Genomic DNA, 15,083 nt, shown 5'->3' on the forward strand with positions numbered 1-15,083 from the left:
TTGATTTTCCGATGGCTCTATCATTCAGAAATGATGCAAATATCGAAAATCAGTGCTGTGGAACAACGAGAGTTGCATAAATTGGTTGAATTTGATTCTGCGAAAACCGGCAACTACCACATTCTTAGTGAAATTTAATTTTTTCAACATATTGGGCTCAGGGAAAGTGGTTTCTATGCCTATGGCGAAGGTTATCACGACATAGAGCATGTTGTTTGGTCATTTCCTGTACGCATCGTATCGCCATGTCTAAATTGATACTTTCCTTATATGTCCCGTATATATGTTTTCCTCAATCCATCCATGCCCCAATCTTAATCCAATCTACATCCAACATTACAGCAAGAACACGCCTAGTCCCGGTCACGTTAAACCTAATGGAATACTGCAGGACGTGACATAGGTAATGATAATAAATATTATTAGCTCCGTAAAAATTTAAAAATTATGATCCGTGTCAAATTAATGCACTGATTAAAATACACATAATTTTTTTCTTGGGCGAATTTCGGAATTTTGGCCTTTTTTATGCTGATTTCGAAATTTACGCGGAAATTTACATTTCCCAGAAAAGTTCTTTTTTTAGCGGCATGTTTTTAATGATAATTTTCAAATCGTTTATTAGGAGTGTCCGATCAGTTTACTCAATCCAATTACTAAAAATTCACTGATTTGGCCTAATTTTGTTCATAATTCATTTAATTTTCAGCTCGCTTTTGATTATTTCCCGATAGTATTTAGCATAAATGATAAAAATTCATTAGCAAATGAAGTTATTTACGCAGATTTTGGAATTTACGAGGTTTTTTACGCGTCAAGTATCCCCCGCGCAAAAAAAAAGACTTGATTAAAGCGGTTTTTAACGTGACACGACCGCAAGGGTAACGTAGTACTACGTAGGACAACTTAATGGCTGATAAAATTCTGAAAACGGTAGAAAACGCTACCGAGTTATCAACAGGACGAGGGTCATCCCACACGTCATTGCAATCTGCAATGAAGAGAAATTAATTTTTTAGTGCCCCAACACCATTTGATTGTGCGTGCAGTAGGTTAATTTTTTCTGCCACTCGCCAAAACATAGCGGATATTGGTAAAACTCAATTTTATCCACAGTAATACAAAAGGATATGATTTCATCGCATGTATGAAATTCGATTCCAATCAACATATTGCATGATTCATGACGTGTCTTCAACAGTCCTAACATCAATAGACCCAAATATGTTCAAATAGGTGAATATGTATTGTGAGTTGTGCAAGTTTTTAACAAAACCGACGATATGCCAAATTTGTGACAGTTTGTTCGTTATTCGTTTTGTAAAGTTATTGCGAACTAATCTCGGGTGCTGTATTTTCTTACTCTGATGCTTACAGTAGCAAATAGCAGTGGATAGGACTTCGTTTCTTGATAGTAAACTCACGACTACTGTAGGACTCAGATGTGGAAAACTCTTATTTTTTACTTCGATTAAAAATATGTGGTCGTCCTTAAAAGGACGGTTGGTTTTAGTTGTCACAAAACTGGAGACATGCTGAATGTCGACGTGTGTCCCACAGAAGGGAGATCCAATACCTAGCGCTGTGGAAGGTACTGTTTACTCTGTTGGTCCGTCCGCTATGGAAGGCAGATATTTGATATTAAGATATTTAAAATCACCGAATCGCCGCCTGCTGCAGCTCTGCTTGCTGCTAGCCGATCCAGTTGGCAGTAAATCAACCCCCTGCAACAGTGATCGAATATACTGCTGCTGCTGCTACCCGATCAGAAAGACAAAACAAAAATGTTACAGATACTGTTAGTTTGTTATAAGAAAAACCCCTCAGGCTGTGTTTTCAATTTGATCCCGTTAGGTGTTAAAATAACAGAGATTATAACACAAATGATTTTACTAGTATCAAACCCATATCAAACTTTGTTACTAACATATCAGCTTTCTAACAAAATAAGATAGCATATAGAACAGTATATTAACAACCATTGTTAGAAACAACGGCTTTTGATAGAGACGAAAAATTTGTTAGACTTGTATCAGAGCAATTTCATTTCAGGATTTGTTATTATAGCTCATTCTGAATTCAATTTTATTATCAAAAGCAAATGGGGAAATACAAAATTGTATCAAAAAATGTTATTTGTATTTCCTGTTGATAGAATTTTGTATTTTTTTAGTTATGCTGCTACCCAGTGCTACTTAGTTAAGACTGTCCTAGTGACCATCCACTAGTAAACTGATTTGAGCCGAAGCAGGCTTTGATATAGTCCAAAGAGTGCATTCCCGATTAACTATGTATATTATTTTGTCGATCGTGTTACGGAAAGCAAGCATCAAACGACCAATTAGATCAATAGAAATCTGTGTTTCAACAAAGCTTGACCATTTTCTATAGTACATTGTTTGCACAATTAAGGCTTGACAGTTTTCAAGGTATGATTATGCGTTTTAGTGTCGTGTTGGGGTAGATAACAAAAAATGACACACTTAGTTACCCAATTTATTACGTTGCTGTTGGGTGTTGTATATTGCTGAAGGAAAAATAGTAGGAGGGTGGTATTCAAGACACGACCGCATGACGTTGACTACTGTATTTTTATATTCCATTAAAACAAATAGTAGAGGGAATTGCAAATTCCAGTATTTGCTGCAATTTTATCTAACAGTGCATTTCTGAATACTGAGACGTTAAAACGTTATAAATAATAATATATACTAAAAGAATGGATCTCTCTTATTTAATCGCTGTCATTTCATACATATTCGAATCAAACCTTTGTTCGTAGCTGCACTACCAAGACAATCATTTAATTCAGCGAATTGGGTAAAATTATCCTACCTAAGCAAAAAGCAAACTCAACGAAACTATCTGAAATTGGAGACCAGAATGATTCAAGCGAAAATTTTAAATTTAGAAATTGTTTGACATTAAATCGATAATGCTCATACTAGGTTAGCTTCAGCCCAGCATACAACTTTATGTATTTAAAAAAAGTGGAAGAGGTTGTTTATAATATACAAACGCAAGTTAACGTAGATATACGACAGCCTGTCTTATGTCAATAAATTTTTTGCAATAGCTTTGGAAATACACTTGATTAGGGTTGATCAATTTAATGGTGTGAATCGGTCGAAATTGTGATGTCAAACTATAACTGCCTTCTCCAAGACGTTACATCCTTGCTAATAAAGTGTTGTGAATTTTCTAAAACAGACTCAGCACCGTGAGCAGAACGTGCCGAACTTTTCTGTTTGAAATCGGATTGAATCGCAGTATCAACAAATCGTAATTAACATCACACTGCTGTGCATTATCAGCAGCATCAAACCACAGTTGCAGTTTAGTAATAACCATTCATTATGCTCTTCCAAATACATTTAGTAGCCTTGAAAAAGGCCGGTTGCTGCAATTTCAATTTTCATTCAATTATCGCATAAATGCCATGGTCAGATAGGTCAGAATGGTATAACTGGGAAAAGGGGTGTGACTTAATTATTTCCGGTTATACCATTCTACAACGTTCGAAAATTTTTATTTCGTATGTCGTAATACTAATGTACGAAAAATACATCTCATTCATTTTGGCTCAGAGCGATCTTTTGATAAGCTCCACCTTTATTTTCAGTTCCTTTCTCAGTTTCGTAACACGGATGTACAGAAATGATTTCTTGTGAACATTCTGTCGAGCCGGGCCTATAGAGCTCTCATAGAGGCAACGAAATAACATGTATTGTGTCGTGTTGTGCGGCTTGGAAGAAGAAAATGTTCCCGTCTCCGTGTCGAATAGAAGCAGATTGTTGCGTGTTTGATATTGCCTATGGTAAACATGAGTATGAAGGTGGAAATTCTGTTGTGATGTCAAACTATAAACGTTTTGTTTTAGGACGCAATAGCGTAAGTGCTGCATTTCTGTTATCTGCTACCATCCAGCACGAGAACAAGTATAAATTACAACCAGCCCTTCTCAGGGCCACCAACACGTTCTTGAGGCAATGTTGAATTTTTCTTGGCTTGCAAACGCTGAAATTTGCGGTTTCCCGTCTGTTACACATGATGAAAAATCTTAACTACTTCAATCACATAATTGTAGAGCACCAAAAGGTGATATTATATTTAACAACAGTAACAACACTGGCAAGTTTGTTCAATTATCATTATTTCAGATAACCATTCGCTGATGATTCTAGTTCTCCCGTTTTCTCTAGTAGAATTGCCTGCCACTTCCAATAATTCTGCAGCTACCGAAAACTCCATAACAGCCACCAGTTAGACAGATGCTTGAGTAACAACGCGCCCAGCGCGATCAGCCAGAAATTGAAACCCGGCTTTTCTTTCTTCGTCAGAAGAATTCGATTGTCTTCCAAAACACAAAACTGTACGTGTTAGGTATAATGCTGCGTGTGCATTCGCATTATGAACCAGGGACAGGAAGAAACTTGATATAAAGGCGGAGTCTTGTACCTGTAAGACTCCGCCATTATTACAAGTTCTTTCCGGTTTGTCTCTGGTTCGTAGGTCACAACATGACTCTAAAAATATCAGGAATAGACCTCGAGTAAACAACAACAACAAATCGTTTACAAAGTCAGATCGGTTGTATCCGTTAGTGTCGACTGTGCTTGTGAAGAGAGGTGGTGATTGGTTACTCGGTATGATTTAGACCATCGATGTTATTTTTGTTACATACATTCAACCGTAAAAGAATTTCTGATCGGTTGATGCCAAAACCTCGAAATTCTGAAACGAAATGACTGATATATAAGCGCTCAAAACCTGACAACTTTTCCCTGGTTTTCTCTGGTTGAAATATTAGATTTTCAAATCAGGCGCCTAACTTCGATATAGACGTTAGTCAACGTCAAAATCTCTTAAATCTTACATTCTGGATGAACAAGAAAATTTTGACTCTTCAATTAGGTATTTAATTTGTCTTCAGAAGGACAATTCATTGTTTAATTTAATATCGGATATACATTCATCATCGCATCTCTGTACTATCCCCGACAGTAGGAATTAGGCTTCTGGTAATCCTGAAAAGCTGTTTTCACACTGATTTTTTTGTTTGCTAACTTTTGATGCCAACACCCCCGCTTGTGGGTTGCCAAAATACGGCAGCTTTTCGTTGGGGTAAGTGCCGGCCAATGTAGTCACCGGTGATGCTACCGTTACTGCACAAAGGTAGTTTTTCACTTGAGGAATTTGTGCCACTGCACCTACTGCTGACGCTGCTACCACTACCGCTGCTTGTAGCTGCTGCAGCCACCGCTGTTGGTATCTCCGCTGCAGCCACCCCTTCTGAAATCCGCTACTGCTGCTAGCCGCTGCTATTTGGTTAGATCCGTGCTAGTGGCCATTCACTAGTAAACTGGTTGATTCGAGAAGAAGCAGGCTCTAGAATATTTACCAAAATTTGTTTGCTTAATCTCAGAGGCGTCGCGTGGCTGATTTCGTCACATGTGCACCAAACAATTATTTAAGTTCTTTTTCCTTTAAAGAAAATCAAACCAAAGTGGATTTTAGGGAATAGGGTACCGTGAGGCGCCCTAGTTCCGTTTTTTTTTTCACATTTTGATACGAAGCGCACGAGGTTAGGAGCCGCACGGAATTAGGGCGTCTCACGGTACCTGTGCAGTACATATGTTGCCCAGGTGGATCCGACGCCACTGCTTAATCTAGCTGAGTGTGTAAACTCAATACGACAGGCTAGGTACTTCTGATAGAAATCCTACTGCGCCGTTCCACTGATAGTGTTGGCAGAGAAAATGATTTTTAGCATTCAATTCGACATATTCAACTTTAAACAGCTATAGCATTTTTTGGAACATCCTAGCTCTCTAGTGTCTTCGGTAAAGTTGTTAAGCATTTAAAATAATATACTTTGACGTAATGTAGTGCATTAAATAAGCATAAGTGGGTTTTCCCATACAAATTTGAAATACAATTCGCCAAGCGGAGGCAAAACCAAACGACTTCCGGTAAGTTTAAGTTTATTTTGGGCCTCAAATGGAACCAAATGGAGAATCGATCACTTTGCTCCAACCTTATATACAACATTTGCTCTTTGACATATCCCTCCTGCTTTTGATATTTTTAAAATTTCCGACAATTTTAATCTTGTTTTACAATCCGGTTAATTTTGGTTTGGTTATTTGATATTCTTATTGTTTGCAACAGTTTTGACACTATAGATGAAGAAAAAAAAAAATTTGACACTGTATTTTTTATGTTTTTAACATATGTGACTTAATGATTTATTTTATATTTTTGACATTAAAATTCTTGACAAAATTAGAAATTTTTGATATTTTTACCAGGTTTGAAACTCTTGACACCATGGCAGTATGAGGTCGAGCGTTGTCATGCAGTAGAATGACTTTTTCCTGCCGCTGGTCGTATTGTGGCCGTTTTTCGCGTAGTGCTCGGATTAATCACATCAATAGAAGTCGATACCGTTCATCAGTGATGCTTTCGTTCGATTTAAACAGCTAAAATAACACCGACCTGGTTCTCCCAAATACACAGCATAATCTTCGTAGCGTGTATTTTCTGCCGATAAGTTCGACGGATAGCTCATATCCCTTTTTTTCTTTGGGTTCTGTAATGAATCCATTTTTCATCCATTACCTATCACGATGCGATGAAGAAAACCTTGTCGTTGTTGCCACTGAAGCAGTTGTTCAGAGGCGAAAAAACGACGGTCAACGTCTCTTGGCTTCAAGTCATGAAGAGCCCAAGTTACTTGTCGTTCCCAAAGCATGCAATCGCTTGGAAATGTCTTGGCGAGTAACTCCTAATAACACCTAAGCAAGCCGTTTCTGCGTTTGACATAGAACATAATAGACACATTCTTCCAATTCAGCTTCTTCGGAAGTTTTCCCTGAAGACTCCCTTCACGCTACCGTTTTTAAAGTGGCGGAACCAATCATGGCACGTTGTTTCACTTAGAGCAGCATTTTCGTGAACTTTTTTTCTAACTCTCGATGTGCTTAACACATGCTAACATTTTTTTATTATATTTTATTATTTAAACTCCATCTGATAAAGTACTTAATGGGCTACCTATTACTAATAAAAAGAACTATATCAAATAGGCTACCTAACACTAAGTCAATTTTTATAAGCTGCACCAGTAATATTAAAATCGAAAGTACCTGCAACTGTATCAAAGCTGGCCGACATGAAGCGTATTGGGTCGAATTGACCATATTGTTGGGACAGGTTCAGCAACGATCTGGATCTAAGAGATCATTCATTGTACCAGAAGCACTTGATTAATAAATGGCTTGAGCCTCAAATCGTCTCTTTCCTAGAAGTCGACAGCATTCAGTGTAGGCTGGCAGATTTGAGGGGCTGTGTCAAGGGAGGAATCTTATATTACGAATATTCGTGGCACGGATTCAATCCAAAAAATCCAAGAGCTGTGAAATGAACATCACACTACAAATAGACCGCACTAGATGGAAATAGAGCGATCTAAGACAAAAATTCAGACAAAAATTACGTAGATCAGACACCTACCATTCGATTTCTGAGGCTTTTTCACTCAAAATAAGATATAATTTGACTACCACTTTAAGATATTAGCGAATTACCATTAATGCTCAGAAATAATCGATATTATTTTGCTTTGTGAAATATACTAAAACTATGCCAAAACCGGGTTAGTAGAATCACCGTTTTGAGCTCAGTTTTTGTCCGATTTAAGATCTGTTTTTTTTTTTAAAGATGGGTAAAAAGATGCTAATATGTGGACAAACTCTTAGAACTTTGATATTTGGTCTTAAAACAAAATGGCGTCGAAAAAACCTCAAAAATTTCCAGTTTCTCAAAAATTCAAAATGGCGCCATTGTTGCCCCTTAAGTTGAAATATGTTCAAACTTCAGGAAATTTATTTTCGCATCAAACTTCATTAAAAAATCATACATAGAAGCCAGGGCAAAAAAATTGTTGCACTGTGCTATCTTAAACATAAATTCGAGTTGTCGATTAGCTTTAGAGATAACTCTTAGGTTTCGAATCTGTGTCATTCTCGATAGTAACTGACCGGACATAGTATACTCAAGAAGATTGGCTTCTTTGTCCTATAGAAGGAGATGATACTGCATTTCTGAATGCTTACAGAAAGAAAGTTTCTGGAATACCATTGGCTGAAAATAGTCGTTGAAGCTCAATGTATTCCGCAGTATTTCTCACAATTTTAATAAGATTAACATCATCGCGTGCAATTAACAGTAACCACCCGAAAGTAGTCAAGAAATATCATAGATAAACAATATTATTAGTAACGGTCCAAGATTGCTGCCTCGTGGAACGTACTGCTAGTGCCATCTATTGACAAATAATCAGATCTTAGTTGCGCATCTAATTTAACGCATCTCATCTTCTTGTAATCTACAAAATTTTAAGTTTTGTTCTAGTTTTCGCCGTTTTTGACCATAAGTATATTTTTTTACATGTTTGACATAACATTTTTTTAAATTTTTTTGTCATTCCTGATTGTTTTTATGATTTAGGAATAGTTTACAGTTCCAAGCGAAGTGAAAAGTTTGCCAGGTGAAAAAGCGTGAATTTTCGCTTCCGAAATCTGTCGTGAAAACCCATCTTGTCGTGAAACACGCGGGTATTTCACCAGCCTGCAGTTTACAGTTAAAGCGAAGCGAACTTCACGAGTTTACACTCCGAGCGAAGTGAAACAGAATAAAAACTTTTCATATAACAGTTCTGATTCTTTTACTGATGTTTCAATTCAAGTTTTAAATGGAGAACTTTCACTCTAATAAATTATCCATAACTCCATTGAAGAAAAACAGAGCAAAATATTTTTCTTGTTACCCGAATGAAACGTCTCACTAATCATTATCCTTTCTCATTGTTTTACCAGGTCCTGAATACGGAACCACCGAAGCGGCATGGAAGGGCATCCTAACGGAAGCGGACCGAGTTTCCGACGTACATCTGAAAGTGAAAGAAAACCTCTGCACCGACGTTATGCATCAAATCAAAGCGTGGCAAAAGGATAACTACCATAAGGTAAGGAAATTTTTTCGTTTCTCAACTCGCAAACACTAGTTTGTACATCAACCCCCCTTCCCACAGACAATGATTCAAATCAAGGAACGCAAAGAGATGGAAGATCAATTCAAGAAGGCACAGAAACCTTGGGCGAAGCACTTGGCGAAGGTGGAAAAGTGCAAAGCCGACTATCATACCGCTTGCAAAACGGAACGATCCGCAGCAAACCAGGAGCGCAATGCGTCCAACGACACCTCGTTGTCCAACGATCAGGTAATAAATGGGTGGAATTGTTCGCGCCAGAAACTAGTAATTTACGTTAGCAATTGCAGATGAAAAAGATGCAGGATCGCACCTCCCGCATGAAGGAGGAGGTGAACAAGTGTCGGGAGCGGTACGAAGCCTCGCTGCAGGAGATCAATAAATACAATGCAATCTACATCGAGGACATGACCTCGGTGTTTGCCAAGTGCCAAGAGATGGAGGAGACGAGATTACGCTTTTTCAAGAATGTGCTGTTCTCGATACACAAGTGTTTGAATATTTCCGAAGACCCCAGCCTGCCCCAAATCTACAAGGAATTCCATCACACCATCAACAATGCCGACCACCAGAAGGACCTGAAGTGGTGGTCCAACAATCATGGCGTCAATATGGGTATGAGTTGGCCCACGTTTGTGGTAAGTTTCTCAAACCGTTTCGTACACGTCCGGTTTCCCCTTCTGTGCTTTCGCATGCTGAACTTAACATGTCAAGTGCCTTCTAACGTTTCTCTATGCATTGTTCAATTTACTCCAAATTTGTTCCGATTTGTTGAACTGTCGACCTTCGTTTCAGCATGGACTGTGGCGGAAATGTGCTCACTCACACGCCACAGCATTTTAAACATTTGTTCTTTGCGTTTGATTGATGCTTTAAGTTTGAATGCGTTATGCGTGTGTTTTTGTTACATTGTTTGGCTGATTGTCATTTCTAGCGCGTCAATATTAGTCGCGATAAAAGCTGACACAACAGCCCATGATAAGAAAAATTAGCTGGTTGAAAACCATTACAACTTTCTTACTGTGATCAACGTGTTTCGGAATCACCAGTAAAGTAGAAAACACAATCGAATTCTAAAAGCTGTTTCAAAACTAACCAGTAAATATTCATCAAAGTTATCCATAGACACGCTTACCCCTTCTTCTTTAATCGAAAGTTTGTACAGATATCAGTTTCCAAATCGTACTAGAAACAAAATAAAAAAAAATCAACTTATTACAAATCACCTCCGTCGCTTTGAGTAGCAAGCAAACTACGGCCAAATCGCATCTATTTTTGCAGGAGTACACCGAAGAATTCCGTGACATTGCGAAGGGCATCAAGTCGAAAGAAGCCTTACCTGCTGCGCCGATCACGCTCATACATCAGCGACCAGTTGCCGAAGATTTGCATGTAATTTATTTTTGTTTCTTTAATAGTTTTTTTTTGTTTATTTTATCATACCATATGCGCACATTTACGCACAAACACACATACACACGTCAGAAGTTACGTTCCGTTTTTCTCTTTTCATTTTCGATTAAGGAAAGTTAGATTGTTCAATAAAAAGTAGCTCTTCGATCCTTTGCTGGTAGTGTATTGATAGATGTTGTAATTCATTGCTTTCCTCCGTTTATTTTTTATTTTTCGTATAATTGCATGTTTTAGTTTCATTTTAACTCGTTAGAGTGTAGTAACAAAATAGGAATAATCTCTAGTAAGAGGAAGGTAAATAGTAAGAATATTTTCACTGCCCTGCAGTGTAGTGTAGCTCTTATTTCGCTGATAGTTGTCCGATATAGCTAAGATAGCTAACTGCTAACACGCACGAAACCCGTTGGTACTTCGTGGAGTTCGCTAATCTCTGTTTGTTCGCTATGCCAGGAATACCCGCCGTCAAGTAACAACAAGAACAGCATAAACCGAACCTCGGCGTCGCTCAGTATTAGCAACTCGAGTGCAAACAACAGCAGTTCGCAGCGAGCCACGACACCAAGCCAGGAATCGCCAAAATCGGAAAATGCATCACTGAAGAACAGCGACGCCGTGACAACGCCGACCCGGAATTCGCCCGGGCGGGTAGCAGTGGTTGTGACGTAAGGATGTTATTTTTTACTATAAATTCTATCGAACATAATTCATCACATAACCTGTGTGAATTTTGTTTTTAGCAGCAATGGAACGAACGGTAACGGAAAAGCAGCTGACGCACACAATCCTTTCGACGAAGAAGAAGAATGGGACGAGGGCGATGGAAATGATAACATTTTGGTTGATAACGGTGAACCGGGCGTACCGGTGAAAGCTCTGTACGATTACGAGGGTGCCGAGAGCGATGAACTGACGTTTAAAATGGGTAAGTGTTGCATAGGTGCATTTGTGTGACGCGCCGTTTACGTTTGCATCAACTCTTTTTTCAGGCGACGTCTTCGAAAAGCTAGAAGACGAAGACGAACAGGGTTGGTGTAAGGGACGGAAGGACGGTCGCGTCGGATTGTATCCGGCGAATTACGTCGAAGTGGTAGCGACGTAAAAAGCGTACATACGGTCGTGGCAACGGTAGAAGTGCGCAGCAAGTTGCTGACGAGACGATGTTCAAGAGCGGGTTTGTAAGATAGATGGCGACCCGTCGGTGCCCCGGCAGCGACGACAGCAACAGCTAACAGGACTCGGTTCGTTGTTTACGGCTTCTTTTACTACACTTAGAACACATGCAAACACAAACAGACACACATACACAGACACGCGCGCGTTTACCATAACTTGTATTAAACTAAATTAACGAAACCAGTCCTCTAGCGGGTCGTTGAGTCATTTCTTTTTGAGAGAGAAATAAATCTAGCAATTTTATCTTTTCAAATAAGCGTACATAGTTTTAAATTTTTGCCTTTCAACTATTACCGGCGATGAATTTCTGGTTCGAAAGGAACCTTTGTTAATGTAGTACATAAAAGGGGAGGAAAGTTCCCGATTAAGTTTCCGCAGAAGTCTAACTTTGGATGGTCATTGATGCCCACTTGTATAGGCTTCAATGTAAAAATAATTGTTTAGATTTTTAACAAATCAGTTTTAAAGTTGATTCGTGTGTTTTGAAAAACAAAAAAAAACAATTAGGGCTTACGATCGAGTTGGTCACCAGCCAATTTCAAGCAGCCGTCGTGCTCAACGATACACATACACACACATACACATTTACTTTGAGATAATCTAGATGAATATTGACTGAACAATATTTGTGCGAATAACGGGACAGTAAACGGTCCTGGGTGAATTGCGAGGGATGAACATAGTCACGTTTGTTAAAAAGTAGATTTAAATAAAACTAATGATAAACAAAATGATAGAATCAAAAACAAAACCGTTTGAGCTAAGCTGCATTTACTCATATAGAACAGTTTCCGAAATAACTCTGCATTAGTGATGCTATGAGCTCGGGAACCCGGGGTCCCTCTTGAGAGAGCCCTGATTTTTCCCTGCTCAGTAGGGTTTCTGGTGGAACATTTCACAGAATAATGATTCTGCTTTGTTATTTTGTTGAACATTACAAAGTTTATGCAATAAACGCTAGAAAGACATACACAATGATAAAAAAAATTAAACTAAACTTTTGCGAATTAGAGCCAACAATCCGATGAACTTTTGAATCGAAGCCACACAATGAATTTTGCCAAAAACAGAAAAAATGGGACTAATCCATTGTTACGAGAACATAAAAACTATACTATCTTTACAAAACCAAGCGCAACCGAGACCACCATCGAAACGATGTTGTTTATTAGAGACACTGGTAGTGGGTAGATGTACTGTAGACTTTAGCACCAACTTTTCTCTCCACCTAATAGAATACAACATTATGCTACTTTGTCCGGAGTTCGAGAGAATGACCGGACAAAAACTACCCACTCTACCATCATTGAATCCGTCTAATATTTTCATCTGCAAAGCCGTTCAACAAAAAAGTAGTTCATTTTTTCATTAATTGCATGGTTTACAACAAATGCAGCTTTCCGCGTTCTTCATTCGCTATTTTCGATTTCAAGCCGACGGTTTAGTTTTGGGCCACGTTTCTCGATGAGTTCCGAGCAGGACTGCGTTTTCTGTGGGTGTTATTGGACGTATTTTGACAATGGAAAATGTTACTTATTTTCTAGCTCAACCTGTTACGTTGTGAATGTATTACAAAATGTCGGGAAAATGTTATGTGAAATTGACGAAAAACGAAAAAAAAAACACAAGGTATAGTTTTGCTCGTCAACCGATAAGAGTTGTGTATTATACTATGTTTGAATATATATTGTATAAGAAAAAAAAGCAAACATAATATGTTTAGGTAGCTGCTAGCAGAGTAAGTTATTTATATATAATTAGTAAAGTTAAAAGCGAATAATTGTCATCTGAAAGAATCTCCCTCATGGGTAAATTTTTAGCTAACGCATGATTTAATGCCTTTCTCATGAATAATTTTGCGGAAACTTTCCACCGACACTTTGTTCATTTCGCAGCTTTCCAACTGCCTGGCCTGTCGCCAAACGTCATTGAAGTCTGCTTCCGATAGATCGAAGTTCCGAAAGATAGTCTGAATTTCCTCCTTTCGCCGGGGTAGGAAATAGTCAACATGCCCTAGTCCAAAGATCGTACTAGCTTTCGGAGAAATTAGATCTGCAGCCGTTTCGAAATTTCTAAACTTGGTAGCGTCCGAAAGATTTTTATCACCTTTCATTACATCAACATCTATTGGCTTTGGTTTAATTTCCGGTTTTGTATCGGACAAAAAAGGATGCGCAAACTGGCCGAATTTGAAACTCGAAAGAGGTACGTTGTGATCGAATAAATCCCATAGACGTTGCATGCTATCTCGACAATGGACGTCCGTTTTGAGTTCCTTCAGTATAGGTTTTAGTTTGAGAACATCTACTAACATTTGGATGTGCGAACCGAGAAACGCAATAGCGTCCTCCACTGATTCATGTTTCATAGGATGTTTTCGACACAAATCCACCACAGATTTATCGATTTTAACGAGGTTTTTTCTTACGAATCCCAGGTACTTGATCGCCTCTTCCAACTGTACATACTCTTCGCGAATGTCTCTGTCCAGAAGAACATTGATTGGTTGCTTTTTTCGGTTGCTAACCTGGGGCTGTTTATGACAAGCTTTGCTTGTCACCTTCTTCAATTCAGGTTCGGATTGTAACGATTCTTCACACGGTTGATATTGCAGAGCCTTCAGCGTTTTAACTCCGGTACGGTCACTGTTAGACTTGCAACCATGCGTTTTCTGTTTCAAAAAAATACTCTCCTCACTCAAGCCCGGATCAGGATCCTCTGTGTCTTCGCCTGGGAAAATTATCCTCTTAATATCTTCCTCGGATGGTGTTTTAATTCCGTGGGTCAATCGATTCGCTTCGCTAGGAGTAGCAACGGTACCTAGATATCTCTGCTGACCGGGGTCGGGATTCTTACCGAAACTTTTGCAAATCGACTCGAAGGCGCCATACAAATGGCATAATTTGTTCGGTTTTGTAGTGTCGTTCTGTTCTATTATTTTTTTCGCCATTGTGTAGTAGCCATCGATTGTGGGGCGGGTGTAGATTGCTGCCAAGTAAGCTTCCGGTTTGGCTGGAACGAACGATGCTTGGTATGACGTTCCGTATGGATTGGTTACATTGCAGGGGTCGACGTGAACCAATAGTTGAGACATTTCATCTGCCGGGCGGTGGCTGATCGAACGTGGTGCCATTGTTTTCGCGAGTTTTGTGTGGTTGCTTTGATAGTGCAAACTTCATCTCCATCACTAGCTGCACTAGTTGCAGGCGTCTCCTTCAGTGTTTTATTAATTTATTAATTTACAAAATTACCAACAGGCAGATATTACCCTAATGGTCACTAATATATTAATACATTGTACTACGAAGCAATGAAACAAATTTAGATCGAAGGACACGAGCAGTTAGGTGAAAATCGAACACTTCTGAAACACGGTTAAAAGCTCTTTGAAGACCAATAATGGCACTGTTTGCGCTGTAGTTGGTGCGGCGAAACGGAATATGCA

General features: G+C 38.8%; 1 protein-coding gene across 6 annotated transcripts in view; it reads left to right on the forward strand.

Moving 5' to 3' along the window:
- Positions 1–13,410, forward strand: part of LOC129727303 (protein kinase C and casein kinase substrate in neurons protein 1) — an 82,529-nt gene extending 69,119 nt beyond the window's left edge. The window contains exons 6-12 of one of the 6 annotated variants that reach the window (XM_055685006.1): positions 8,880–9,028; positions 9,095–9,283; positions 9,334–9,690; positions 10,334–10,444; positions 10,916–11,127; positions 11,203–11,387; positions 11,452–13,410. In XM_055685006.1, coding sequence (XP_055540981.1) covers positions 8,880–9,028; positions 9,095–9,283; positions 9,334–9,690; positions 10,334–10,444; positions 10,916–11,127; positions 11,203–11,387; positions 11,452–11,564 — 1,316 coding nt within the window. In that variant the 3' untranslated portion in view covers positions 11,565–13,410. The remainder of the gene's footprint in view (positions 1–8,879; positions 9,029–9,094; positions 9,284–9,333; positions 9,691–10,333; positions 10,445–10,915; positions 11,128–11,202; positions 11,388–11,451) is intronic. The other 5 variants (XM_055685007.1, XM_055685008.1, XM_055685009.1 and 2 more) reach the window with 5 other exon arrangements.
- The last annotated feature ends 1,673 nt before the right edge of the window (positions 13,411–15,083 follow it).

This window comes from Wyeomyia smithii, chromosome 3 (genome assembly GCF_029784165.1).
Source record: "Wyeomyia smithii strain HCP4-BCI-WySm-NY-G18 chromosome 3, ASM2978416v1, whole genome shotgun sequence".
NCBI lineage: Eukaryota > Metazoa > Arthropoda > Insecta > Diptera > Culicidae > Wyeomyia > Wyeomyia smithii.